Here is a 27,194-nt window from a genome sequence, read left to right as displayed (position 1 = left end):
ATTGAATCACTAATTTAAAAATTCCCAACAAACAAAAGTCCAGGACTAGATGGCTTCACAGGTAAATTCTACCAAACATTTAGAGGCACCATAACACCTATCCTTCTGAAACTATTCCAAAAAATTGCAGAGGAAGGAACACTTCCAAACTCACTTTATGAGGCTACCATCATCCTGGAAGCAGACAAAGATAGCACCAAAAAAGAAAATTACAGGTCAATATCACTGATGAACATAGATGCAAAAATCCTCAACAAAAGACTAGCAAATCCAATGATACATTAGAAGGATCATACACCATGATCAAGTGGGATTTATCCCAGGCATGCAAGGATTTTTCAATATCCTTGCATTGAAAAATCAATCAGTGTGCTATACCACATCAACAAATTGAAGAGTAAAAACCATATGATCATCTCAATAGATGCAGGAAAATCTTTCGATAAAATTCAACATCCATGTATGATAAAAACTCTTCAGAAAGTGGGCATAAAGGGAAGCTACCTCAACATAATAAAGGCCATATATGACAAACCCACAGCTAACATCATACTCAATGGTAAAAAGCTGAAAGCGTTTCCTCTAAGATCCAGTCTTAAATGTAAGACCGATACTAGAAAAGTTCTAGATGAAAACATAGGCAGAACAACTCAGACATAAATTGCAGCAATATTTTTTGGTTCTGTCTCCTAGAGTAAAGGAAATAAAAACAAAAATAAACAAATGGGACATAATTAAACTTAAAAGATTTTGCACAGCAAAGGAAACCATAAATAAAACAAAAAGACAACCTACAAAATGGGAGAAAATATTTGCAAACGATGGGACCAACAAGGGATTAATTTCCAAAATGTACAAGCAGCTAATACAACTCAATATAAAAAAAAACAAAGAACACAATCAAAAAATGGGCAGAGGATCTAGACATTTCTCCAAAGAAGAAATACAGATGGCCAACAGGCACATGAAAAGATGCTCAATGTCACTAATCATCAGAGAAATCAAATCAAAACTACAATGAGGTATCACCTCACATCAGTCAGAATGTCTATCATCAAAAAATCTACAAATAATAAATGCTTGAGGGGGTGTGGAGGTAAAGGAACCCTCCTACACAGTTGGTGGAAATGTAAATTGGTGCAGCCACTATGGAGAACAATATGGAGGTTCCTTAAAAAACTACAAATAGAGTTACCGTATGATCCTGCAATACCCCTCCTGGGCATATATCTGGAGAAAACTCTAATTTGAAAAGATACATGCACCCCAGTGTTCATTGCAGCACTATTTACAACAGCCAAGACATGGAAGCAACCTAGATGTCCATCGACAGATGAATGGATAAAGATGTGGTATTTATATATGCAATGGAGTATTACTCAGCCATGAAAAAGAATGAAATAATGCCATTTGCATTATTTCATGGATAGACCTAGAGATTATCATACTAAGTGAAGTAAGCCAGACAGAGAAAGAGAAATATCATACGATATCACTTGTATGTGGAATCTAAAAAAAAAAGAGAGAGAGATACAAATGAACTTATTTACAAACCAGAAAGTCTCACAGACATAGAAAACAAATTTACAATTACCAAAGGGGGAGGGGTGTGGAGGGATAAATTAGGAGTTTGGGATTAGCAGATACACACTACTATACATAAAAGACATAAACAACAAGGTCTTACTGTATAGCACAGGGAACTATATTCAATATCTTGTAATAAACTATAATAGAAAAGAAAAAAAGAGAATTTCTGGATGTGCTTGGGGGAGGGTAGGCAGCGGCTTTCCCAAGAGTCTGTTACAAGTCAGGGCCCCAGGGGGACTCTTCCCCATGGCTTGTGGGGAGCTGACCACTTCCCCCCACCGGGCCCAGCCAGCTTCCTCCAAATTCTATGGCTGGGCCGTTACCCATCAGGCCATCAGTGGCCATGACGGTGATGTTTATTGGTCAATTCGATGTGGTGCTGGCCCCAGGCCTTAAGCCTCACAGCACAGACGCAAGGAAAACCCAAAAGAAAATCTGCCACGTGTGGGAAATTCAAGTGTTTCCTCGGGGCCTCGTCTGCCTGGTCTCAGGAGGTTTCTGCCTGTCTGTTGGCCTTTGTCTAAGCCTCTCTGACTTTTTCTCACACCTCTTTCTACTTCGTCTCTAACGTGCTCTCCCTCTCCTGCTTCTCTGACTCTTTTCTCCTGCCTCTTCCTCTCTGCATCTCATGCTCTCCAATCTTCTGTCACCCTCTGTCTCTGGTTCTCGCCTCTGCCTCTTTCTCTTTCTCTCGCAACCCCCTCTGCCTCCCTTCCCCTTTGCCTCCCTTCCCCTTTGCCCTGTCCTTCCTCTTCTCCATGCCTGCCTTCCTCTCTCTCCCCTTCTCCTCTTCCTCCCTCCTTCCTCCCCCATCCCTGCCCCCTCTCCCCAGGAGCTCCTGTGCAGAGACCCAGCCGGCCTCTCTGAGAGACAAGGCTCCCCAGGGGCCCAGCAGGAAATGCAGTTTCCCCTCTGACCCTGTCAGCTGGCCTGGGGGGCTGCAGCATGCCTCCCTCCCGCTCCACTCAGGCAGCCTGTGCAGGCTCCCGGGGCTCAGGAGGGAGGATCTCACTTTTGAGGGGCTCTGAGGACCGCCTTTCCCAGGAGCGTGGAGAGCAGGGAGCTGGACTGGGGCCGGGGGAGGGGGGGAGGAGAAGCCCAAGTTCACTGAGCACCTCCTGGGTGTTGGCACTGCATCAGGGCCTGGGGGCGGGGTGAGCATCAATGGCTACAGTCCCTTTCCAGGAAGACAGAAGGACCCATAAGGGCAAGGAACTGGGGGGCGGGGTGGCACGAACCAAAGCTTGGGGGCAAAGAGCTGTCTCTGCAGAGCTGGGGCTTCCGGGCCATCGGGGGGGGGGGGGAAGAACCATCCGCACGGGTTTGCGCTGTTCTTAATATATTTTTACATCCGCTGGATGACCCTTAGGAGAGGCGGTGTGGTGGTTAGAAAACGTCCAGGGGTCAGAGTCAGAGGTCTGGCTTCCGATTCAATTTCCACCTTGCTGCCTGCATGACCTTGGACATGTCCCATGACCTCTCCCAGACTGTTTCTTCATGTATGAAGTAGGTGCAAAAGACCTGCTCACTGCAGTGTTACAGAGTAGATGGGGGGATTAAAGGAGGGGTTATTGGAGAGAGCTCAGAGCCCTGACCCTAGAACCTCGGCCCCGTAGCCACCTCTTCTTTGCCTCCTGGGTACCCTCTGTCCAACTGTGGTGACAGGGGCGTGAAATCCCTGCAAAATGTCAAGTTTGTATTTACTGTCTTTTATAGGCTCTGCTCTGCACCTGCCCCCCTTCCTGATCTCCTAATTTCATAGAGATCTTTTTTAAAAATTTATTTTATTGAAGTACAGTGATTTACAATGTTGTGTTAATTTCTGCTGTACAGCAAAGTGACTGTTTTATATATGTAGATATTCATACATATATTCTTTTTCATACTCTTTTCCATTATGGTTTATCACAGGATAGTGAACACAGTTCTCTGTGATGTACAGTAGGACCTTGTTCTTTATCCATTCTCTGTATCACAGTTTGCATCTGCTAATCCCAACCTCCCCCTCCATCCCTCCCCCACCCCACCTCCCCCTCCCCTTGACAACCACAAGTCTGTTCTCATAGAGATCTTTTGTAGAGGAGTGGTCCCAGCACAGGCAGCACCAGAACCACCTGGGAACTTGTTAGGGCACTTGTTAGTTAGTTAGTTAGTTAGGCCCCTCCCCAGACTAACTAAAGCAGAAACTCTGGGGTGGGGACCCTAGGTTCTAAGGAGCCCTGCAGGGGCTTCCAATGTTCAGTCAATTTGAGAACCCTGGGATGGAGCATCTTCTCGAGGACCCCCACCTGCAAGGTAGATACGCTAATAGTATCCCCGTGGCACAGGTGAGGTTGTGAGGCTCAGGGAGGTGACTGGCTCACCCAAGGCCACGCAGGTAAGAGGTGGTAGAGCTCAGGTTGGAACCCGAGAAAAGTCAGTGCTCTTTCCACGTCGCCCTGCACCTCCAGCCCTGGACACTTCACAGGGCCCAGGGCACAGGTGCTTCCAGGGAAGTTCCACCCAGCCACTCCCAGGGCACAGCCCTGCCCAGGGACCTCTCCCTCTTCACCTGGCATGTGTCACTTGGTGCAGGGCCCTGCATTCGGCTCCAGTCTCAGGGTCTGATAACTAACTTACACTCAAGTAGAAATGGCTGATAATTCCTTCAGGGGTGCCTGCTGCTTTTTAGGGGCTGTTCATGGTAACCAGGAAGAAAGAGAGCTCATGGCAGGGTTCCAGGCTCCTTGTCAGGAACGCGTGTGTGTTTTTGTGGGAGGGCTGTGGACCTCCAAGCACAGGCAGAATGGTGTCAATGGTGTCGTGGAAACAGTACAGGCCCTGCCACAGCTGGGTCATCTCTGCCTAGGAGCCTGGGGCAAGCCACTTCATTTCCCTAAACCTTCATTTGCTTACCTGTAAACAGGCAGGATTCCTATCTGGTTCCCTTAGGAGGGTCCATGAGATAGGCTTTATCAGGTGGCCCTCCCCTCCCCGGATTGCCCTGGCAGGCTGCTGTGAGCAGAGCCCAACCAGGGCAGAGTCACCCATGTTATAAAGTAGGCAGGTCCCTTTCTGGGACAGCACTTAGTGCCACCCATCTGTGCCACCTGCCAAAGGACTGCCCAGGGTCTGAGTGCCTGGCAATCCCTGCTTCTGGAAGCCTTTTGTGTTGCTGGTCTGAGCTCCAGGCGAGCCCTGGGCTGGGAGTCGGCCCTTAATGTCTGCAGGGAGAAGTCATCAGGGAAGGCTTCCTGGAGGAGGTGGTACCGCAAAAGAAAAGTACTCAGAAGTACCTCCCTGCAGACATACATATAGAATGACCCCCCCACCCCACCCCCACACTTCTTTCCTTGCTCTAGTAATCCCCCCCCTTTCAGATCTGTCGGGAGGTTTTCATTGCTCCTAGCACAGTGCCTGGCACACCCAATAAATGGGGGTTGAATTCATTTGAATTCCAGTCAATCAAGAGAGGTAAGAGAAAGAGAGATGAAAGGGGTACCAGCGGCTTTCCAGAGATGGGGGCCACAGCTGGAAGGGGCTCTTTTCCAGGAAGGCCTGCAGATGGCAAACAGCTGGCCGAGGGTGTCTGTGACTCACCCCACTCCCACAGGCTGGTGGATGCTGCAGTCAGGCTGAGACAGGAGTCAAAGGCCTAAAGGAATTTTGATAAGGACAACACAAGCCCTGGAGTATTTCCAGAATGCAGGAGGTTAAGCGTGCAGGGAGCTGGGTCAGGACAAAGCTGGGTCAGGGCAAAACTGCCTGATTATGTTACTTATTTAATTTGTTTGCCTGGATAAAATATTCACGTGGTACAAAATTCAAAAGTTACAAAGAAGGCACCATGAAAAGTCTCCCACTCTCCCATTCCTGTCACCCAGGGCCGCTCCCCAGAGGCAACCTATGTTTCCAGTTGCTTCTACAGACATCCTTCCTCTCCTTTTCTCCACTCTTTTTTTTTTTTTTTTTTTTTTTTGCTCTACGCGGGCCTCTCACTGTTGTGGCCTCTCCCGCTGTGGAGCACAGGCTCCGGATGTGCAGGCTCAGCGGCCATGGCTCATGGGCCCAGGTGCTCCGTGGCATGTGGGATCCTCCCAGACCGGGGCAAGAACCCATGTCCCTGCATCGGCAGGCGGACTCTCAACCACTGCGCCACCAGGGAAGCCCCCTCCCTTGACCTTTGATGCTCATCGTGACCCTGCCTCAGCCCACCTGTCCCAGCTCATCTCCTGATGTTCTGGCCGCCACCCTAACAGGCCACCCCCTCTCCTTGCCTCCACACTTCCCTGCTGGGACACTTTGGGTCAAGTGGAAAAAGTCAGGTAGAAGAACTAGGTCCAAATATCCGTTCTGTTACCTGCTGTGTGACCTTGGGCAAGTCACTTCACCCCTCTGAGTCTCCCTTTCCTCAGCTGTAAAGTGAAGAAAGGTGTAAAGCCTACATCTCAGCCTAGCGCCTGCCACACTATAGACTAATTAACGTGCGATATTTGAAGGAAGGAAGGAAGAGGGGTATTTATTGTGCCCCCAGCGTGACACTGAGGAAGACACAGTGGATAGTGTGGTGAACACGCTGCTTCGCTGGAGATTTTTCTCGAATGGGCTGCGGATGTGGTTAATGGCAGCAGGCGGTGAAGTAACTGGGGCTTTGCAACCGTGGGCAGGATTCGCCCCCACCCCCACCCCCCACCCCCGCAGCGGAGCCGATGACCTTGGGCCAGGAATGAGGGTGGGGAATTACCCTAATGTGACAGCAGAGGAAAGGAGACCTTCCCAATCCGCCCTCCCCCAGCTCCCACCCCATTCACTCGGCTGCAAGTGGTGGGAGCCTGAACTCTCCTTTTACAGGCCACCCTGGCTCTCCCTTGCGTCCCTAGCACTTAGCAGTTGGAGGAGGCAAGGCCGGGGGCCCTCAGAGAAGGCGGTGAAAGGGGAGGCCGTCACAGGCCTCACGCCGCAGCGAGGCCCAGCCCAGCGGCCCTTGGCAGTGCCCCAGCCTCAGGTGTGCCCCTCGGCAGGGAAGGCCTGGCTGGGCCTCTCTCCTGCCACTCTCTGTGGGATGAAGGGCAGAGCAAACGCGCCCCAGTCTCGCTGGTCCCGCCTGGACTCTCCACCTGCCAGCGCTTCTCAAACCAGCAGCACCTGATGTAAAAGGAGCGGGAGGGCGCGGGGAGGGGAGGAAGGAGGGGGCCGCGGCTCAAGGACTAACCAGAGGTCCCCTCGACAATCCCTTCGGGGCTCCATTGTTTTCTTCAGAAACCTTGGGAATTTTGCTTTCCACTCCCTAGTACCTCAGTGTTGGTTTTCCTAGAACCCGATTCCTTCCCCTCCTGCCACGAAGGGTGGGAATAAATCTGACTGCAGAGAGGGTACCATTCCTTTCTAGCCGTGGCATCCCTCACGCCCTGGCACAGCCCCTGTCCCCACAGACACCCTCCTCCCTCCATACAAGCCAGCCTTTCCTTCCTCTCTTCCCAGATCTTACCCCGCACCGCGTCACCAAAGTCCTCTGAACCCCGACCTCCACTGTGCATCACGGTCATTTGTTTCTCTGGCTGCCTCGGCCTCCACAGTGGCCTCCCTCGAGGGCGGGGCCGCAGACTGCCTCCCATTGTGCCCCGGCCCTCAGCACAGGCCTAGCGCTTAGGTGGACCATGCCGGGGAGGGATGAGAGAATGAATGAATGAATGAACGGGAAGGGTGGCGGCCTCTCGGGGGCTGTGGTCGGCCTCCCAGAGGTGTTCCCATCCTAATCCGGGAAACCTGCAAATATGCTGCCTTATAAGGCAAAAGGAACCTTGCGGGTGTGTTTAAGTTAAAGATGCAGCGATGGGAACAAATTCCGCTGCGGACCACAGCTTCAGCCTGGGCCTGAACGTTCTGCAGGCCCTTCCTGATGGCCTGCCTTGCCGATTTCAGACCCGTCTGGACAGCTCCCACAGCTGCAGGACCCAGGTCCTTACCATCGGTCCATCCATCACTCAGTACTGTCCACTGAAAAAGAGCACACCCTGAAAGGTGAGAATTATGTTATATTCTGTGACCTTACTGAGACCACAGCCCGGGAGGCAGCCTCTCGGGTAGCTCTGAGGGACTATTGCAAAGAAGTAAAGGAGGAGCCAGGATATAGGAGTTTTTGCTGAAAACAAACGAACAACAAACGAACAACAAAAAACACATGTAGTCGAACATCAAAAGATTACTGCTAACCAGAAACTTATGGTTTCCAAAGGGGAAGGGGCATGGAGGGATAGGCTAGGAGTTTGGGATTAATATATACTCACTACTATATATAAAATAAATAATCAACAAGGACCTACAGTATAGCACAGGGAACTGTACTCAGTATTTTGTAATAAACTATAAGGGAAAAGAATCTGAAAAAGAATATATATATTCTTTTTATATATGTAAATGAATCAGTGTGCTGTATACCTGAAACACTATATATATATATATAATATTTTTTTATTTATTTGTTTGCACCAGGTCTTAGTTGTGGCATGCAAACCCTTAGTTGTGGCATGCATGTGGGATCTAGTTCCATGACCAGGGATCGAACCCAGGCCCCCTGCATTGGGGAGCACAGAGTCTTATCCACTGTGGCACCAGGGAAGTCCCACTTACACAATGTTGTAAATCAACTCTAATAAAAAAAATCCATGAACACAAAAGCCAGAAATTTCTATGTTCGCTTTCTGGCTGTGGTCCCCTTGGGGTGATGGAGGCCTTTGGTGAAATGCTCCGAGGGCCAACATGGAGGGATAAAGAAATATAAGAGCAAGAGAGATCACATCTGAGGGTATGTCACAGCATCTCCCATCTACACACCAACAACAGGCATTTAGAGGGACAGAGGATGAGGCCAGGGCTGGGTCAATAAACTTGGCTCCCTGATCATGGGATTGTTGGGCAAATAAAAAGGTTTTAGTTTCCTATTAAGGTTTTTAAAAACTACTGCAGTGGAAATTGATCTAGAGAGATGAACACAAAAGGTGACATTTATTCTGTGATTTTTTGCAATAATTTTTGAACAGGGGTACTTGAAGTTTTCTGACTCAACTCGAGCCAAGAGGGAGAATTTAGGGATGAAAATTACAGGGTTTGAATACAAGAGGGTTTAAGGATTTCTCTTCCGCTAGGAAAATAGCATAGTCCAGCCAACAGACCAAAACAAGAGTCAGAGAGAACAGCCCAGCTTCCCCACTTTTATCTTTTTATCTCACTCTCTTTTTCCCTCTAACAAGGTGCCTCTGCACCTTGGCCCTGCACGTGTCCCTGGTCCCTGCACAGCTCGGGGGGTGGGGGGGGGTGGAGTCCAGCCCTACTGCAGACTCTCATAGATGTCGGTGAGCTCCTCCAACTTCTTCTCCAGCTCCCGGGCCTTCTGCCTCAGCCTTTCAGCCGGCTCCGTCTTTGCCCCCTCATGCAAGTGCTTTGCCTCTTTCACCAGGAAGGCCACTTCCATCAGAAGGGAGAGACCTGCACTGGCCACACCCTGAATCCGGGCCTTTTGGGTCATTGCCAGAGCCGTGCCTCCAAAGGCTTTCTGCACCTGCTTGCCACGTTTCGCTGAGACTTGCCCCGTGGTCGTGAAGCGCTTAGCACTGGCTGCTAAACCAGGGTTGCCTTTGGCCACCTTGATAGCACGGACGTTGTTCTCAATGCCCTGCATGGCTTGGAAGACTTTCTCTACAGAGGACGTAAACTGGGCTGTGCTGTTAGATACAACCCCCTCAAACACCTCCTCTTTGCTGTCGGCCGTTGACGTATAGCGACTGGCTTCGGTTTCTAATGCCAACGTGCTTACACGTTCCACGATGGTGGTGGATACATCGGTCACAGCAGCCGCTGCTCCCAGCCCTAACCCAGTGGCTAAGAGTGCCAGACTGGCCCCCATTGTCACGGGTGCCAGAGACAGACCAAGGATGGTCAGGACTCCAGACACAGTGCCAGCAGAGTGGGCTGCCACATGGGAGATGGTACAGTCCCTGTGGAGCTTGTCAGCCTTCTCTGCGAGAGCATAGAGCTTTGTTATGCCCTCCTCCAGCTCCTCCTTCATCCGAGGATACTCCTCCAAAAATCTCTCCATGTCCAGCTGATCTTCTTCGAGTGTGTCTTGATCGCCCATGGCCAAGTCTGTTTTCAGCTCATTCAGATATTCACGTAGTGTATCTGCCTCTTCTCTGTAACAATGAAGGTCAAGGGATTAGAAAGATAGATTGCTCGGCCATAAAATAGGCTCAACAAGATCTATCCTACATAAATTATAGAGATTTTATTATAAATCAAATAGAAAAGAATTTTACAAATGTAAATTTTTTTTCAACATTAAACATGTTTTGTACCTTGTAGATGCTCCGTATACTTATTCAATCATGGAATAAATTAAAAAAGGTCATCTTAGGAGACTCTGTTTTTTTCTTTCTATCCTTATCTTTATTTAAAAAATTTTTTTTAACATTTTTATTGAAGTATAATTGCTTTACAGTGTTGTGTTAGTTTCTGCTGTATAACAAAGTGAATCAGCTATATGCGTACGTATATCCCCATATCCCCTCCCTCTTGCATCTTCCTTCAACCCTCCCTGTCCCACCCCTCTAGGTGGTCACAAAGCACCGAGCTGATCTCCCTGCGCTATGCGGCTGCTTCCCACTGGCTGTCTATTTTACATTTGGTAGTGTATATATGTCCATGCCACTCTCTCACTTCATCCCCTTACCCTTCCCCCTCCCCGTGTCCTCAAGTCCATTCTCTACGTCTGCGTCTTTATTCCTGTCCTGCCCCTAGGTTCATCAGAACCTTTTTTTTTTTTTTAGATTCCATAAATGTGTGTTAGCATACGGTATTTGTTTTTCTCTTTCTGTCTTATTTCACTCTGTATGACAGTCTCTAGGTCCATCCACCTCACTACAAATAACTCAATTTTGTTTCTTTTCATGGCTGAGTAATATTCCATTGTGTATATGTGCCACATCTTCTTTATCCATTCATCTGTGGACAAGGACACTCGTAAGATAGGGGTTTGATAAAGACGCCTCAGAGGCAGGTCAACACAATCACTTCCAAAGAGTAGGCAGAGTGGGAACTCCACAGAGAAGCACAGAGAAGTGGGATTGGAGCAGAAAAACCTTCATTCAGAGAACCTTAGTGTGTAGTGAGGAGTCAGCCTGCTCTTTGCCCTTGGCTACTGGGAAGTGGTCCCTGAGCCCCTAGAATATTCTGGCTGATAGGAGTGGCCTCGTCTGCCTGGGCCTTTAGCCACTGGACAGGCTAACAGGGTGACATGTGATGGGGCCTCTGGGTCATGTGGTATCACATCTGACCTCCGGAGGAGCTGGACACTAGGGCATTAGTCTGACCTCCGGGAGGGCAGGAGACAACCGCTCAGCTGTGCGGGCAGCAAGTGACTGAGCCCAAATAAAACTCCATACGCTGAGGGTCCTGTTGAAAAAGGTTCACTGCTCGGTCAAGTTTCATTCAGGCTCTTCTGAGCCCTCTTCTCCAATAGGCCTCAACCTCCGCCCTTTGTGTCCTGTCCTTGACGGTCTGTATTGCCCAGTCCCAGCAAAACTTCGTCCAAGTCAGTTTAGTGAGAAGCCTTCCCACTGTTTAGATCTTATCATGTTTGATATCTGATCAAACTCCTCATCTCCCACCTTTGATGCATACGTCCTTTACTTGCTTTTAGCAAGAATCCTGTCAGCAAATTTCAACAAGAACCCCCCTGCCCTCGATGTCTCCTCTCAGTGATTTTCCATCCCACGCCCCTCACTCTGATCATTGGCTACCAATCCCCACTCATCTTTGCTGTGTTCGGACGTGCGCCCATCTGCCTCCTCTGCTGCGATGGTCTTCACGCCTATCACGATAGTCCTGAAGAGACTCTTCCTTATCGTTTTAACAAGAGTCAGAATATATTTCTTTAAACAGGGTGAACGTCCCTGGCGGGCAGTGCTCCGTGTGCCCTGCCTCACACTGAATCCAGGACAGGGACATGGCCTGAGGACAATGGAAGCTTCCTGTGTGAAACCCGCCCAGACTCTGCCCTGTGGCTGATGGGAACCAGCATCCTTCCCTGTAATAAACCATAACTGGGATCGTGACAGTTTTCAGGGAGTTCTGTGCCTCCTTCTAGGGAATTCTCACACCTGATGGTAGCTTTGGGGATCTCCCAAATTTGCCATTGGGGTCAAATGTAAGGACAGTCCTGGGGACTGTGCCCTCAGCCTCTGCAGACTGGCTAATTCTGCGTACTTAGAGGTTTTTTAAACCTAAAATCAGAGCTAGAAGGAACCTTAACGATCATTTTGCCTGGCATCTGCTGTCTTCCAAGCCTGATGCCCTTGGCCTTCCCAGCTGAAGGTCACTAGGTCCCTCTGCTGCCCCAGTTGACTGGGAAGCAGGTGATATGCTATTAACCCTCGTTCCCCTTGGACTCTCCAGCCCGCCTCACTGATTCCTGACCCATCGCCCAGCACCCCCGACCTCTCAGGGGTCACCAGCCTAACTCATACCTTAGCTGGTGACAACTTCACATGCCTGCACACCAAGGCCATGTGCGACTTTATGGAACCTCTCAAAGATTCAAGAGACTTTAGGAAACATCCACATGAACTGCTAAGCCTGGAGAGACCTGCATTCGCACAAGCTGGTGGAGGAAGACTTTCCCTCTTTGGTGGGGACTTGTGAAGTCTCGTCAGAATCCCTCAGATGACACAAAATCGGCAGCCACTCATGGTGATGCTGGAGGTCTCACTAAGCCACACGGCCTTCCCACTGGTCAGGGCTACTCTATGTAGATTGGAAGAGGGTCCCAGATGGCAATGGAGAACCCCAGGTCCCAGGCAGGGTGTGGAGGACACAGTCACCCAGGGCCCTCTATGCTCAGCATGAGGGGATCGAGTCAGGGAGGGAAGAAATGTCCCCTCTCCCACTCACAGGACCTCTGCTAGGGTCACAGCCCCTTCAGTTTTGTGTCCTAGGGACCCACTCGCCTCACTCTAGTCCTGGCTCTGCTGCCCAAGCCTTGCTACTAGTCCTCCAACCTGGACCCCTCTGCTCCATCCTGACCCCTGGGTCTGACCCTGGTCCAGGCCTCCCTGGGCCTTTGGACGAGATGATTGCACTTGGTTCCCCGCCTCTGACCCTGCAGTTCACTCTAAGACCATCTGATTGAATTGCTATTCCCACTGGACACATGACAAATCTGAGACTCCAACTCTTAAGCTCAGAGTCCCAGAGCTGGGCAGGGGTACAGTCAGGATCCAACCCAGCTCCATGCAATTCCACTCCAGCCTCTCTGCCTTATGGGCCAGCAGGATCCTGCAGTGTTGGTACACTTCCTAAGATGGAGATTAAAAGGGCTCCAGCCAGAATCCCCGGGAACGCAAACTGATGGTGTCAGGATTTTCTGACTTGTCCTAAATAGAGTCCTGCTTGGGCCTCATCTCTAGGAAAAAGGCTCTTTGGCCCCATCTCTTCCCAACAAGCTTTTTAAAAGTTAATATTAATTGAGCACCTACTATGTGTCAGCCATCATGCTAAGCACTTTGCATACATTTTCTCAATTTCCTCACAATAAAGTTGAACAGATGAAGAAACTAAGGCAGAGAGTAGTTCAGTAACTTGTCCAAGGTCGTAACATGCCCCTTCCTTGCAGGTTTCATCTCTTCTCAACCTGAGGCTGTTCACTGCCAGCAAATGACAAGGAGGAAACTTTCCCCACGGAAACTTGAGAAGGAACATCCTCGACCCCAACCACAGGATCCTGCCTGGAAGAGGTGTGTCTGCCAGGAGGAAACGAGCCTGGGGCATGGGGCTGTGGGTGATATTTCTGCTGCATCCCTGCAGGTTACCTGGGCAAATCAGTCTCAGCTACAAATCTCTTCCAGCCTTCGTCTTCAGTGAGCAGGTGTTGCAGTTTTTCCCTGCTCACTCTCTCCCGGAAATACTTAATGACATCTTTTTCTTTTTCCTGCTTCACTGAGGGAGAAAGGAACCCAGGGCTTACATGGAGGGAACCCACAGCACTAACTTTGCAGGCAGTTGGATAGAGCCCGGGTCTTGTTGCTGAGATGAGGATCTCCGGGAGGCCTCACTCCGATTAATATTCCCTGGGGTCTGAGGTTCTCTGTTAGTCCAGCAGTTTGTACTCGGAGGTCCCACCACAGGAGCTCAGACCCAACCTCCGGTCTGGGTACCAAGATCTCACAAGCTTTGCGGTGTGGTAAAGAAAAAAGAAAGAAAAGAAAAGAAGAAAGGAGTAGTACAATGTCAAAGAATCAAAAACAAAATAAAAATAGAAAGATAAAAAATACATTAGGAAAATAAAACTATAATTGAAACAACTGCAACAAGGTAAAATAAAACCACAACAGAAAAAAGAAAAAAAAAGGGGGCGGAGGAAACAAGGCCAAAGGAGAGAACAATAGCAAAGTATAAAGAATAAAATTAGAAAAATAAAAGCTTTATTAGGAAAAATAAAAATATAAAAGAATCATCAACAATGAATCAACAAGGTAAAACAGGACCCTAATCTAATAGAGGAAAGGAAAAAAAGTCTTGGCTATGGGGGCGGAGTTTAGGCAGGGGTGGAACTTAGGCAGGGGCGGGGTTTAGGGTGGGTCGGGAAGTAGGGGGGGGTGACGTTTGAGCGTGGGGCGGGGCCTAGTGGGAGGGGATATAGGGATATACTATGCATATAGCTGATTCACTTTGTCATACAGCAGAAATTAACACAACATTGTAAATCAATTATACTCCAAAAAAGATGTTAAAGGAAAAAAAGAAAAAAAAAGAAAACAGTATTTAAAACATCACAAAAATGTAAACCCTCTGATTTTTTAAAAAAATCTAAAGTAAATTCATTTATGTGCAAGTCCTGGCTTTCCAATTTTGATTATTTTGGAGACTTTTTAAAATTGAAGTACAGCTCATATACAACATTAAATAATTGATAGGTGTAAAATACAGTGATTCAAAAATTTTTAAGTTTGTATTTCATTTATAGTCATTATAAAATAATTTTTATCTTTTAAAATAAAACACTTTAAATATGAGAAGTAAATGTACTTGTTAACCAATATAAAAATTAAATTACACTGCTAGAAATTGGGAGGTGAAGTCACTGAAGGGAGGGGGAAGATTAATACTTCATTTTTCAAAGTGGGGAGTCAAGAAGTACAGGCTCGGGCTTCCCTGGTGGCACAGTGGTTGAGAGTCCACCTGCCAATGCAGGGGACACGGCTTCGTGCCCCGGTCCGGGAGGATCCTACATGCCGCGGAGCGGCTGGGCCCGTGAGCCCTGGCCGCTGAGCCTGTGCGTCCGGCGCAACAGGAGAGGCCACAACAGTGAGAGGCCCGCGTACCGCAAAAAAAAAAAAAGAAGTACTGGCTCCATTTGAGGGCCTAAGAAATGAAGGTGTAAATAAAGTGCTTACAACTACAAAGTTTTCTATTAGAGGATATAAAACTAGTGATATAATGATACTAGGAGAAGGTAGGGAGGGATATAAGAAAAAGTAGGAAAATGAATGAAATCATTATCTTTCCTGGTAAAGTAAATAAATAATATCAAAATTTTAAAATCAAGAAAAAGAAAAAGACAATCCCTAATATCTATTAGCTATTGTGGTTGATGACTCCCCACTTTGTACCAGGCACCATTCTAAGTGCCTGGTATGCCTTCACTCACTTTTAGTTCTCACAACGACCCTGTAAGCAAGGAAACTGAAGCTCAGAGAGGTTAAGTAATTTACTCAAAGCACCCAGCTTGCGCTAGGGCAGGAATTCAAGTCCAGGTTCCTGTCTCCAGAGCACACACTCACACTACTCTCTCTCCCAATGTAATAATATCATTTAGAGAGATCGATTAACTGTCTAAAGAAAAGGCTTTTCCTTGGGAGGTAATGAGCAGAGCCCTCTGTATGAATTGGTTTGTTTTAACCATATGCACTTATTACTTTGTATTTTTTTAACTTTAAGAAAGCAGAAGTCACTTTAGTAAGTAAGCCACAAGAATGGGTTGGTTTCAGGCACCACCACCTTAAGGATGATGGAAGCAGTTGGATCAAGTGCCAATAAGAAATGAGCCTGATGTGTCCTGATGTGACAACGGTCAGTATAGGAGACACGTTCGTGTTGATGAAACCAAGCTCTCTCAGAAAAGTAGGGATAAGAACAGGGGTTCAAGCAGAATATCAGAGTGAACTGTCACCTTAAACAGATACATTTTCCAGCTGCATCTTGCCCACCCACATAGGCACCCATGGGCTTCTGTCCACTCAAGGGAAGCAAGACTCCTTGCAGGGGAAGTGAATTCCACGGGCCGGCATACCTGCTACTCCAAAGGCAAGGATGCTCTCGAAGATGTTCAGAGCAGTGTTTAGAAGGGGCACCCACGTATAATAATAATAATAGATAATGATTACTATGATCATGTTTTATTGCGCCAGGCTGAGTCTGTGAAAGGCCATGAGTTCATAATAATATTCAAATGAGAAGAGTTTAGATAAAGTGTGTCCAAAGAGGGAGACATAAAGGTCAAAAAAGGTAGCTATGCTCCAAAGAGGTGAGTATAACGGGAAATATTTCACTGTTAATTGAATTTAATAAGAAGAGGAGTTTTAAAGTGTATGGGGATATTCCCTTCTGTTTATTTACATGACCATTTATAAAGGATTGAGGAAGAAAACAAAGAAACAGCCTCTGACATCCCAGGCTGGCCTGGTATCACAACAGGGCGATGCTGTTCTCCGGTTGGATGTAGAGACTCTCAGAGAACACCAACCTCAGACCACGGTACCCTGAGAGCACGAGGAAATGAGACAGCAAACACCCATCACTGTGCTGCCCCCAACACAGCACTCCCTCCCTTGGCTGGAAAGCATGACTGTCCTTCTGTACCGATTAGACCTTTCTCCTCACTCCGTCTCCCCTCTCCATAGATGGATTTACTGAGACACCTTCAGTGTGAACTGGCCCCATTCTCTGCAGCACCCATCTACAGAGGCCCCATTTCCTTAGAGCCTCCCCCAAATGACCTGACCTAAGCCCCAATCCTAGAATCTTTCTTTCCAACGCCTTCTTTCTGCGATGCCCAGGGTTCTCCCTCAGGAAGAGTAACAAACAGCTTGTCCCCTATGGGAGTGTGCCTGAGGCTGCAGGCACTGACAGTGTGGGTGGAGGGAATACACCAGGCAGGCCGCCAGGGTAAGGTTGCCTAAGGCAGGTTCCTTTCGCTTTCCAAGCCGCCCCGCTCTGCTCGCTCCCGGCGGCCCCTTCCCGCTCCTGTGCTTAGTTCTCAGACTTGTTCTTAACAACACAGTGTTCCTGTGTCCTTGGATGCTTTCCTGCCCACCTGCTCTCCTGCAGTTCCACTTCCTCCAAAGCCACTCGCCTCCCCCCTCGACCCTTCTGCCTCTCGTCTCAGGGCCTGGACATCAGGTATGTGTTGCTGGGCCCCTCTGCGGCGAGGGGTGACCATATGACCCAGTCCTGGCGAACAAGGCACAGAAGAACTCAGCAGAGGGGGGCCTGGAGGCTCCCTGCTGTAAGGGACAGGTGGGAGAGGAGAGCTGGCTCGTCCCCTGCCGCCTCCTCTGCCTCGAAGCTGCACGAGCCCGGGAGCCAGGGCAGCCAGTTGAAATCGTGAAACACAGGGACCAGGAGGCAAGGAGGGGGCGGAGGAGGGCTCGGGCAGAAAGGCTGGATCCTGGATGACTCCAAACACCTGTAAACGGGGCTGCGCCCTCGACCTCCTCCTTCGGTCCTTCTCTGCCGCTCTCGGCCTGGCCCTGACCCTCGTGTGCAGCCCCAGCTGGGTGTGCATGCTGGACGGTGCTCCCTCCTGCTGGATTACTCTACGTGGTGTCCTCCTCCGTTAGCCTCTGGTCGATAACTTCCCGGAATAGTTGTTGGTGGGAGAAGCCTGTCCCCCACCCAACTGCATAGCCAGACATGCCCTCCCCTCCCTGGGAGCCGACAGAGATTCTCACCAAGCACCTCCCTGCATGTAGCTGCAGGGCATCCTCTTTGGTCGGGAAAGGAGGGGTTAAGACAGGATCAAGTTCAGAGTCCTTAGCCCAGCCTCCAGGCCCTCCTACTGCTCTAGTTCCGGTCTTCTCACCACTTCCTGCTTCCCTGGGCCTGGTCCAGGTGCCTGGAGGACTCCCAGCTGCCTGGCCTCGGATTCCCCCCCAGCCTCCGGGCGTTTGCTCGGACTGTTCCTCCCCCTGCAATGCCTTTCCCCACCTGTTTTACCAGGTGAAAGGTTACCTGTTCTTGGAGGCCCAGCGCCAAAGCCTCCTGCCGCTGCTTCCTTCCCCCAATTCCTCTTCAGGATCTCCTGGAATGTCACACTTTCCTGGTCCTGGTTCTATTTGTGTGGAGTTTCCTCAGGTCTGAACACCCCTCAGGGGCCCTGTCTATTCTCTGCTGCACCTTCTGCTCTAGGGCCTCCGGGGCACCCTCCGCCCTCCCGGGCACAGCCTGGCTAAAATAGGAGGTGTGGGACCATTACTGGGATTTGAAACAACCAGCTTCTCGATGACACAGCACAACCCCAGTTCCACCCGCGTGAAATTAGAAAGAAAGGGAGGGGGAAGGGGGAATAGAAAGAGGAAGAGGTGGAGGAGAAACAAAAAGCTTCTAATCAATGAAGGATTTAATCCCAAAGGGATCTGATTTAACCAGAAAGGAAAAACTACAAAGGTACTAAAAGAAACATTGAAAATAATGTTGATTTATGGAAACCTTTCTAATTCACACAGAAATCCCACAAGCTATAAAAGAACTTCTGATCTATTTGACCTCTTGAGAATTAAAAATTGTAAAGGACACCGTAAACCAGGTCAGAAAACAATCAGAGACCAGCAGGCACTGTTTGCAATACTTACAGTAGACAAAGTCAATATCCCCAACACACAGAGAGCCTACAAGTCCACAGGAAAAGGCTGAAACCAGTTTTTAAAAAATGGGTAAGAGATACGAACAAACAATTCCAGGGGAGGTGACTTGCCCAGGGTCACAGAGCTCTCAGTAGGCAGAGTGGAGGCCAACAGCAGACCTTGTGACACAGGTATGTCAGGGGTGGGGATGTGATTTTAATAACCCAAAAGTTTCTAGGTGTGTCTCTGCCTGTATACACGCATAGATCTAAGCTCACGCCCTACGCCCCCGTTACAGTCACATGTGATAAAAGAATTTTCACATATTGAGATATAGGGAGGTGATTCTGGCTTTTACGTGAGTTTAATTGACTTTATGCTAACTAAAACATTTGTTTTTGGCCTATCAAACATACACCATACATCGATTTTAGTTATTAAAGAAGACGGCGCATTGACCAGAAGTAAAGAATGTCCCCGTTAAAAATAAAGATGAAATGCCTCCCTTCCTGGGAAGCCAGTGCAGTGTTCCTTCCATGTTAGGATTTCCTTCCTAGGTACCAAGGCCATACTGACTCGCTGTGTACATGCTGTTCTGTATTTTGTGAAACCTTGAAGAAAACTATCCCTGACTCGTCTGACGGTCTTTGTTTTGACAAGACGTAAACCTGTGCTGAAAGCCACGCTTCTCCAGAGCGGTGTCCCACAGTTATCTGAGAGGCTGTCTTCTGGGCTAGAGGCCTCAGTTAGTTCAAAGAAAACCCTTTTCTACTCCTATTAAACATTTTTTATGGATTATTTTCTTTGACACAGGTGTACAGTTTGACTTTTCATCTCAAGATTGCACAACAGCAAACACAGTGCAGGTCTCTGCAGCCAGGTCATCCCACTTCCTCAGCGGGGCCATCTTCCCCTCACAGGGCCACCCATCACCCGCATCTTGAGCAGTGGGCCCGGTGAGCACCTGAAGACAAAGCCCTGCATCCCCTTGCTTGGTCTCCTGGCCCCCCCCCACAGGCCTCAGTATCTCCCCAGGGCCTGGTACTGAGCAGGCGCACAGAGACAGGGTGGGTGAACAAACCTTGATTCCTTGTATCTCCAAATAAATCCTTGAGCCCCTTCAGCGTCACCACAGCGCCCCAGGGGCTGCTTCAAGGTGGCCAGGCCACAGGAGGAGAGGTTCTGACATTCATACCCTCCTCCACCCACTCTGCTTCCTCCAAATTTCCCGAAGGACCGAGTAACCCCCAACACCCACCTTGCTCCTGGGGTCACCACTCATGTCTCGGGAGTCTGCATTTCGAGCTGAGCTCACCTGAGCAGGTGTCGCCCTCCCTCTGCACTGTTTAGGGGCCCAGGGGGCGGGAGGAAGCTGTCAGACAAACCTGCCTTCAAATCCAGGCTCTGCCCCTGCTTCACCTGCCACCTCGGGCCCATGACCTCATCTCTCTGAGCTTTGATCTCCCTTCTTCTGTAAGTCAGTGACAGTCATACTTTTCTCAGACAGTTGTCCTGAGGATGGGGAGATGGGTGGGGATCCTACACGCCCCTGCTTACCCAGGAATCTTCCTCTGGCCGAGTGTGAACAAGATCCAGTTGTTCTCAGCTATGCAGATGCAGCCACTAGCTGTGCGTCTCTGCAATAACCACACGCGCCCGCTGGGCCCAGATATACCTGGAGAAGCAAAAAGGAAAGTGAAAGCCCTCACCGCTAAGTCACTCAGGTCAAACACACACTGCCCACTAGGCCTCCCCCTGGGCTATTCTCACCCTGATGCTGACCCCCATAGAGAAACAAGTCCAGCCCTGGCATTCCAGGTCCTACTGGGCTCAGCACATCTTGCCTCGGGCTCCTTGAAGGAAGACCTTCCACCAACAGACTGTGAGGCCCTTGGCAAATCACTCCCCCCACACCATGGGCTTCTTCCACGCTCCCTCTGCCCTCTGCACCCGCCCACACTCGCCAGCCTGCCTGCCTTATCTACCTTCACGCCTCCAGCACTCGATACGGTGCCAGGACGTACCAGATGCTCACTGCATACTGGGTATATGGCTGCTGCTGTGTGCCACGCCCACACGGGTTCTAGGCATTTGCTCACCCAGGAACTTCCGTCAGGGACACCTCCTCCTACCAACTTGAAAAATCATGCTCATCTTCCAAAGCCTAAATCTGGCATCACCTCCTCTGAGAAGCCCTCCAGGACCCTCCCCTGCAGAGTCCACTGTGCCCTGCTCTGCTCCCATGGTACCCTAGAGAGGGGCCTAAGTTCACCCCTCAGCCACTCTGGCCACGACCCCCCTGCTCCTTTCGATCAAGTCTCTAGACGTGGCCCTGATGACAGGAACAGCACCAGTGCCTCTGGGTCCTAGTGACCCACACGAGGAGGCCCAGCCTTGGTGGTCAAGGCCATTTGGACGGAGGCAAAGTTTGTGGGAAGGGCTGAGAGCACCATGCTCTTTTCTCCCCTGGCTTATTTGCATTTGACAACAGATCTCTCCTCTCCAAACGGAAGACTTTTACAGGAAGGCCAGTGACCTGGCAACTCAGGAAAGTCTACAACAGAAAGCCAGTCCTGTTTTCTGTTTGGTTCCTGAGCAAAGAGCCACCGTGGATGGAGGGCTGAGTGTGTGTGTCAGGTGCTGTGCTGGTACCATCCACACAGTTCCTGTTTAATCTCCCATTAGCTCTAAGAAGTGTTGGCTCCATTTTACAGGGAAAGAAATGGAGAAGAAAAGGTCCCACAGCCTGTAAGTGGTGCAGCTGGACTGCTGGTGGACTTTTCTGCTTTGCCCCAAGCAGAAGTGGCTGGAGTGGGCCTTCTATCAGGGCTGCTTCGTCCTAGGACATGTCCCTGGGGCATCGTGACCAGCTCCTCCCAGCTTTTGAGGGAGGGACAGAGGAGTGATGGGTGTTATCCCATGAGGATCACACACACTGTAAGTCTGGTCTTACAATCACCTGTAACATATGCCAGGTATATAATGTGATTTTGCAGATAAGGAATCCGAGGGGAGGGGAGAGGCTGGAACTTTCTTCCACCAAATCAGGGGAGGGCCAAAGACTCAAACCGAGGTTGACATTTGACACTTGCAAACACTGCTCCTTGCTTAATGTTATTTTTTGTCATTGTTTTCTGTAAACTTCCTTCCTCCGGGTTCTTTTCCCTTTCACTAGCATGACTTTAGCCAAACAAAACCACTGTGAGATGCAGAACTGGATTAAACATCCACGTGAGCTGTAGCCAGGTTGACATAAATGTCCTCAAGGCAGAATGGTCGCCGAACATTAGTGACCTCCATAAAGACAGGCTCATGGCAGAGCCGCTAGACGGGGGCTGTAGAGTCAGACCGAGGTGAGGATTAAGCATCTCTTCACTCCAGGGTCATAAGCTGAGACCACCCCATGTGGAGACCCTGAAGATCTAGTGACTATAAAATCGGCCTCAGTGTGACCCCCAACATCACAAGAGAAGTCCCCCAGGATGGCTACAGCTCCAGGGTCGAGGCCTCGGCTAAAAGCTTTGGTCCACAGCAATTTCAGCCCACGGTGATGGCGATGCCAACTCAGGGAGGAAGTAACCAGAAAATTGCTTAGGAAGGTGCCTGGCAGACGTCACCAGCGTCACCTGGTGGAGCCTGGAAAGGTCAGAGCCAGAGGCACAGGGCCACGGCCCCCAGGAGCCCTGCCCAGCCAATCTCTCCATACCCGGGGGGAGGTGCGAATGGCTCCCACATGCTGGACGGCAGAGGTGTGTGTCCAGAACCGCGACCCACCTGCCCATTGTCATTTTTTTATATGGACCGTGAGAGTGATAGGGAGCTTCAGACTGAGCATGTGACCATGGGGGCTTTTGGGTCCTCCGAGTGGCTGGCAGAGACGGGCACCAGGCGCAGAGCACAGGGGATCACACTCCACGCAGACAGCATCTGGTGACTTCAGGGGAACTGGTCTCGGCCACTGGCTGCCAGGCCGCCAGCAACATCCACTGGACAATCCTACTGGTCTTTCCTCGGGTGGGAAAATTGGGCCCTGAGGGAGTTCACAGCTGTCAGCCTCTGGAAGGTTTAGAACTAAGTATAAAGAGGACCAATAAAATCAAGCCCACTTGGGCTTCCCTAGTGGCGCAGTGGTTGAGAGTCCGCCTGCCGATGCAGGGGACGCGGGTTCGTGCCCCGGTCCGGGAAGATCCCACATGCCACGGAGCGGCTGGGCCCGTGAGCCATAGCCGCTGAGCCTGCGCGTCCCGAGCCTGTGCTCCGCAACGGGAGAGGCCACAACAGTGAGAGGCCCGCGTACCGAAAAAAAAAAAAAATCAAGCCCACTCTTTTAATATTTTTATGTTGAAATCAAGACAAGTGTGTTTCGTTTTAACATACGTAGTGTCAGCTACAAATTGGCACCCGCCATGGGCACTTGCCATCTGCCTCTACAAGGTTTAAATCCTGAGCCGCTGCAGCCGCTGACCATCAACACCCCTGAAAGGAGTTCAGTGTGGAGATCAGGAACGAGGCCCTCTGTGCTCTGGGAAAAACTGGCAGAACAGGTCCTCAGATAGTTAGATATTTTCAGGAGATTTTATGAGCCCAATCCTTGCATCTCCTCATATCTAGAAAAGCACTAAAATCCTTCACGGTGACATATGCGGCTCGTGACTAGCAGAAACCTTCTGCAAAAAATACGTGCTCGATTGCATGTACTCCCCCTTCACCAAAATCACATATATGCTGACCTTCCCCCCGCCTCTTTGGAGCAGTTTCTCAGAGCTCTCTGAAACGCTGTCTCCTGGGCTGCAGTCCTCATTTCGCCCCGGATGAAACTTAACTCACAGCTCTCACGTTGTGCCTTTTTTTCAGCCGACAGTATAATGTTTAAGAGAATTGGACACATTCTCAGAGTTCACAACAGAGTTTGGATCCTAATTTAATACAGGTAATTGAGTAATTGATTTGGATTAGACGTTTGAAGTTGAAAGGCACTCTGCTAAGTGTCAACACTAAGTACTTTGCAGACAACCTTTACCTGGAGAGAGGAAATAGCCTCACGTTCAGCAGATCCCAAAACAGGAGGGGCGAGGAGTGGCGTGTGAGCGTGGAGGCGGGGCTGTGATGGAGGCGGGGCTGTGAGAGCCACACCACCAGACATCCTGGGGCATGTGCCACGCGGCACCACCAACCTCTATCCTCCTGGCAGTCAGGCAACCAGGGAGATCCTGGTCTGGTCTCACTGTTGTGCTAAAATATGGCCTTAAAAATAACAGCATCTAGCCGCTGTGGAAAACAGTATGAGTATGACGGTGCCTCAGAAACTTAAATGTAGAATTACCACGTGATCGGCCATTCCACTTCCGGCTATAGACCAAAACTAATTGAAAGCAGAGTCTAGAAGACATATTGGTACATTCCTGTTCATAGCAACATTATTCACAATAGCCCAAAGGTGAAGCCACCCGAGCTTCCATCAGTGTATGATAGGATAAGAAAAATGTGGTGTATACCTACAATGGAATAGTGCTGACATTAAAAAAGGACATTCGGACATGTGCTATAACATGATGAAATTTGAGGACATTATGCTAAGTGAAATAAGTCAGTCGCAAAAAGATAAGCACCATATGATTCTGCTTCTATGAGGCACCTAGAGAAGTCAAATTCATAGAGACAGAAAGTAAAATGCTGGTTGCCAGGGGCTGTGGGAGGGGGGAAGGGGAGTTAGAGTTTAATGAGTACAGAGTTTCAGTTTTGCCAGACGTAAAACGTTCTGCGATTTCGATGGTTATGCTGTTTGCACAACAATGTGAATGCACTTAATGCCATTGAACGGTACACTTAAAAATGTTTAAATGGTAAATTTTATGTTTTGTATATTTTATTCCAATTAAACATTAAAAATAAAACATGCTTGGGACTTCCCTGGTGGCGCAGTGGTTGAGAATCCGCCTGCCAATGCAGGGGACACGGGTTCGAGCCCTGGTCCAGGAAGATCCCACATGCCGCAGAGCAACTAAGCCCGTGCACCACAACTACTGAGCCTGCGCTCTAGAGCCCGTGAGCCACAACTACTGAGACCGTGTGCTGCAATTCCTGAAGCCCATGCGCCCTGGAGCCCATGCTCCACAACAAGAGAAGCCACCGCAATGAGAAGCCCGTGCACCACAATGAAGAGTAGCCTCCTGCTCTCCGCAACTAGAGAAAGCCCGTGTGCAGCCAAAAATAAATAAATATATTTATTAAAATATATATATATATCATGTCTCCTTACTCCAGCCATCATGATATATATATATATATATATATCATGATGGCTGGAGTAAGGAGACATGAGGAAATACAGGTGTTTCCTGCTACCTGAACATAGAGTGTTTCTACGAAACCTTTAGCAAACCAAGATGTCATAGATGCGGATGTAGGCCTTTAATCAAAGTTTACTGGCCGAGGATGATCTTTTGGAAAGCAAGGGATGCCGGTAAACAGAAACGTTCAGAAATGTGACAGCACTACCTATCCGAAAGAGCTTTTCGTGGAGACAGACTAGGAAAACAAATGAAATTACTCGACTGCAGGTGAAACAGGGGTTGTGCTGTGTCATCGAGAAGCTGGTTGTTTCATGTCCCCCTAACGGGTCCCACACCTCGTATTTTAGCCAGGCTGTGCCCGGGAAGGCAGAGGGTACCCTGGAGGCCCTGAAGCAGAAGGTGCAGCAGAGAATAGACAGGGCCCCTGAGGGTTGCTCAGAGCTGAAGAAACTCCACAATAATAGAACCACAAACAGGAAAGTACAACATTCCCGGGGAGCCGGTGGAGGAATTGGGGGAAGGAAGAAGCGGCAGGAGGATTTGGCGCTGGGCCTCCAAGAACAGTAACATTTCACCTGGTGAAGCAGGTGGGGAAAGGCATTGCAGGGGGAGGAACAGTCCGAGCAAACGCCCGGAGGCTGGGGGGGAATCCGAGGCCAGGCAGCTGGGAGTCCTCCAGGCACCTGGACCAGGCCCAGGGAAGCAGGAAGTGGTGAGAAGACCGGAACTAGAGCAGTAGGAGGGCCTGGAGGCTGGGCTAAGGACTCTGAACTTGATCCTGTCTTAACCCCTCCTTTCCCTGACCAAGCAGGATGCCCTGTAGCTACATGCAGGGAGGTGCTTGGTGAGAATCTCTGTCGGCTCCCAGGGAGGGGAGGGCATGTCTGGCTATGCAGTTGGGTGGGGGACAGGCTTCTCCCACCAACAACTATTCCGGGAAGTTATCGACCAGAGGCTAACGGAGGAGGACACCACGTAGAGTAATCCAGCAGGAGGGAGCACCGTCCAGCATGCACACCCAGCTGGGGCTGCACACGAGGGTCAGGGCCAGGCCGAGAGCGGCAGAGAAGGACCGAAGGAGGAGGTCGAGGGCGCAGCCCCGTTTACAGGTGTTTGGAGTCATCCAGGATCCAGCCTTTCTGCCCGAGCCCTCCTCCGCCCCCTCCTTGCCTCCTGGTCCCTGTGTTTCAAGATTTCAACTGGCTGCCCTGGCTCCCGGGCTCGTGCAGCTTCGAGGCAGAGAAGGAGGCAGGGGACGAGCCAGCTCTCCTCTCCCACCTGTCCCTTACAGCAGGGAGCCTCCAGGCCCCCCTCTGCTGAGTTCTTCTGTGCCTTGTTCGCCAGGACTGGGTCATATGGTCACCCCTCGCCGCAGAGGGGCCCAGCAACACATACCTGATGTCCAGGCCCTGAGACGAGAGGCAGAAGGGTCGAGGGGGGAGGCGAGTGGCTTTGGAGGAAGTGGAACTGCAGGAGAGCAGGTGGGCAGGAAAGCATCCAAGGACACAGGAACACTGTGTTGTTAAGAACAAGTCTGAGAACTAAGCACAGGAGCGGGAAGGGGCCGCCGGGAGCGAGCAGAGCGGGGCGGCTTGGAAAGCGAAAGGAACCTGCCTTAGGCAACCTTACCCTGGCGGCCTGCCTGGTGTATTCCCTCCACCCACACTGTCAGTGCCTGCAGCCTCAGGCACACTCCCATAGGGGACAAGCTGTTTGTTACTCTTCCTGAGGGAGAACCCTGGGCATCGCAGAAAGAAGGCGTTGGAAAGAAAGATTCTAGGATTGGGGCTTAGGTCAGGTCATTTGGGGGAGGCTCTAAGGAAATGGGGCCTCTGTAGATGGGTGCTGCAGAGAATGGGGCCAGTTCACACTGAAGGTGTCTCAGTAAATCCATCTATGGAGAGGGGAGACGGAGTGAGGAGAAAGGTCTAATCGGTACAGAAGGACAGTCATGCTTTCCAGCCAAGGGAGGGAGTGTTGTGTTGGGGGCAGCACAGTGATGGGTGTTTGCTGTCTCATTTCCTCGTGCTCTCAGGGTACCGTGGTCTGAGGTTGGTGTTCTCTGAGAGTCTCTACATCCAACCGGAGAACAGCATCGCCCTGTTGTGATACCAGGCCAGCCTGGGATGTCAGAGGCTGTTTCTTTGTTTTCTTCCTCAATCCTTTATAAATAGTCATGTAAATAAACAGAAGGGAATATCCCCATACACTTTAAAACTCCTCTTCTTATTAAATTCAATTAACAGTGAAATATTTCCCGTTATACTCACCTCTTTGGAGCATAGCTACCTTTTTTGACCTTTATGTCTCCCTCTTTGGACACACTTTATCTAAACTCTTCTCATTTGAATATTATTATGAACTCATGGCCTTTCACAGACTCAGCCTGGCGCAATAAAACATGATCATAGTAATCATTATCTATTATTATTATTATACG

The 27,194-nt window shown here is 49.8% G+C and overlaps 1 protein-coding gene across 1 annotated transcript; it reads right to left on the bottom strand.

Annotated features, from left to right (window-relative positions):
• Positions 1-8,554: 8,554 nt before the first annotated feature.
• On the bottom strand, positions 8,555-26,453 carry LOC309968962 (apolipoprotein L2-like; the record flags this gene model as incomplete). The annotated part of the gene is made up of 4 exons (XM_082850462.1): positions 8,555-9,758; positions 20,019-20,136; positions 26,150-26,268; positions 26,419-26,453. The coding sequence occupies 4 exons, from the start codon at positions 26,451-26,453 to the stop codon at positions 8,897-8,899; spliced, it is 1,134 nt and encodes a 377-aa protein (XP_082706588.1). The 3' UTR covers positions 8,555-8,896.
• Between the last annotated feature and the right edge of the window lie 741 nt (positions 26,454-27,194).

This window comes from Leucopleurus acutus, assembly GCF_964270905.1.
Source record: "Leucopleurus acutus genome assembly, chromosome: 11".
NCBI classification, from domain to species: Eukaryota; Metazoa; Chordata; class Mammalia; order Artiodactyla; family Delphinidae; genus Leucopleurus; species Leucopleurus acutus.
Note: the sequence above shows the minus strand (reverse complement) of the source record. Positions and strands in the feature narration are given on the sequence as shown.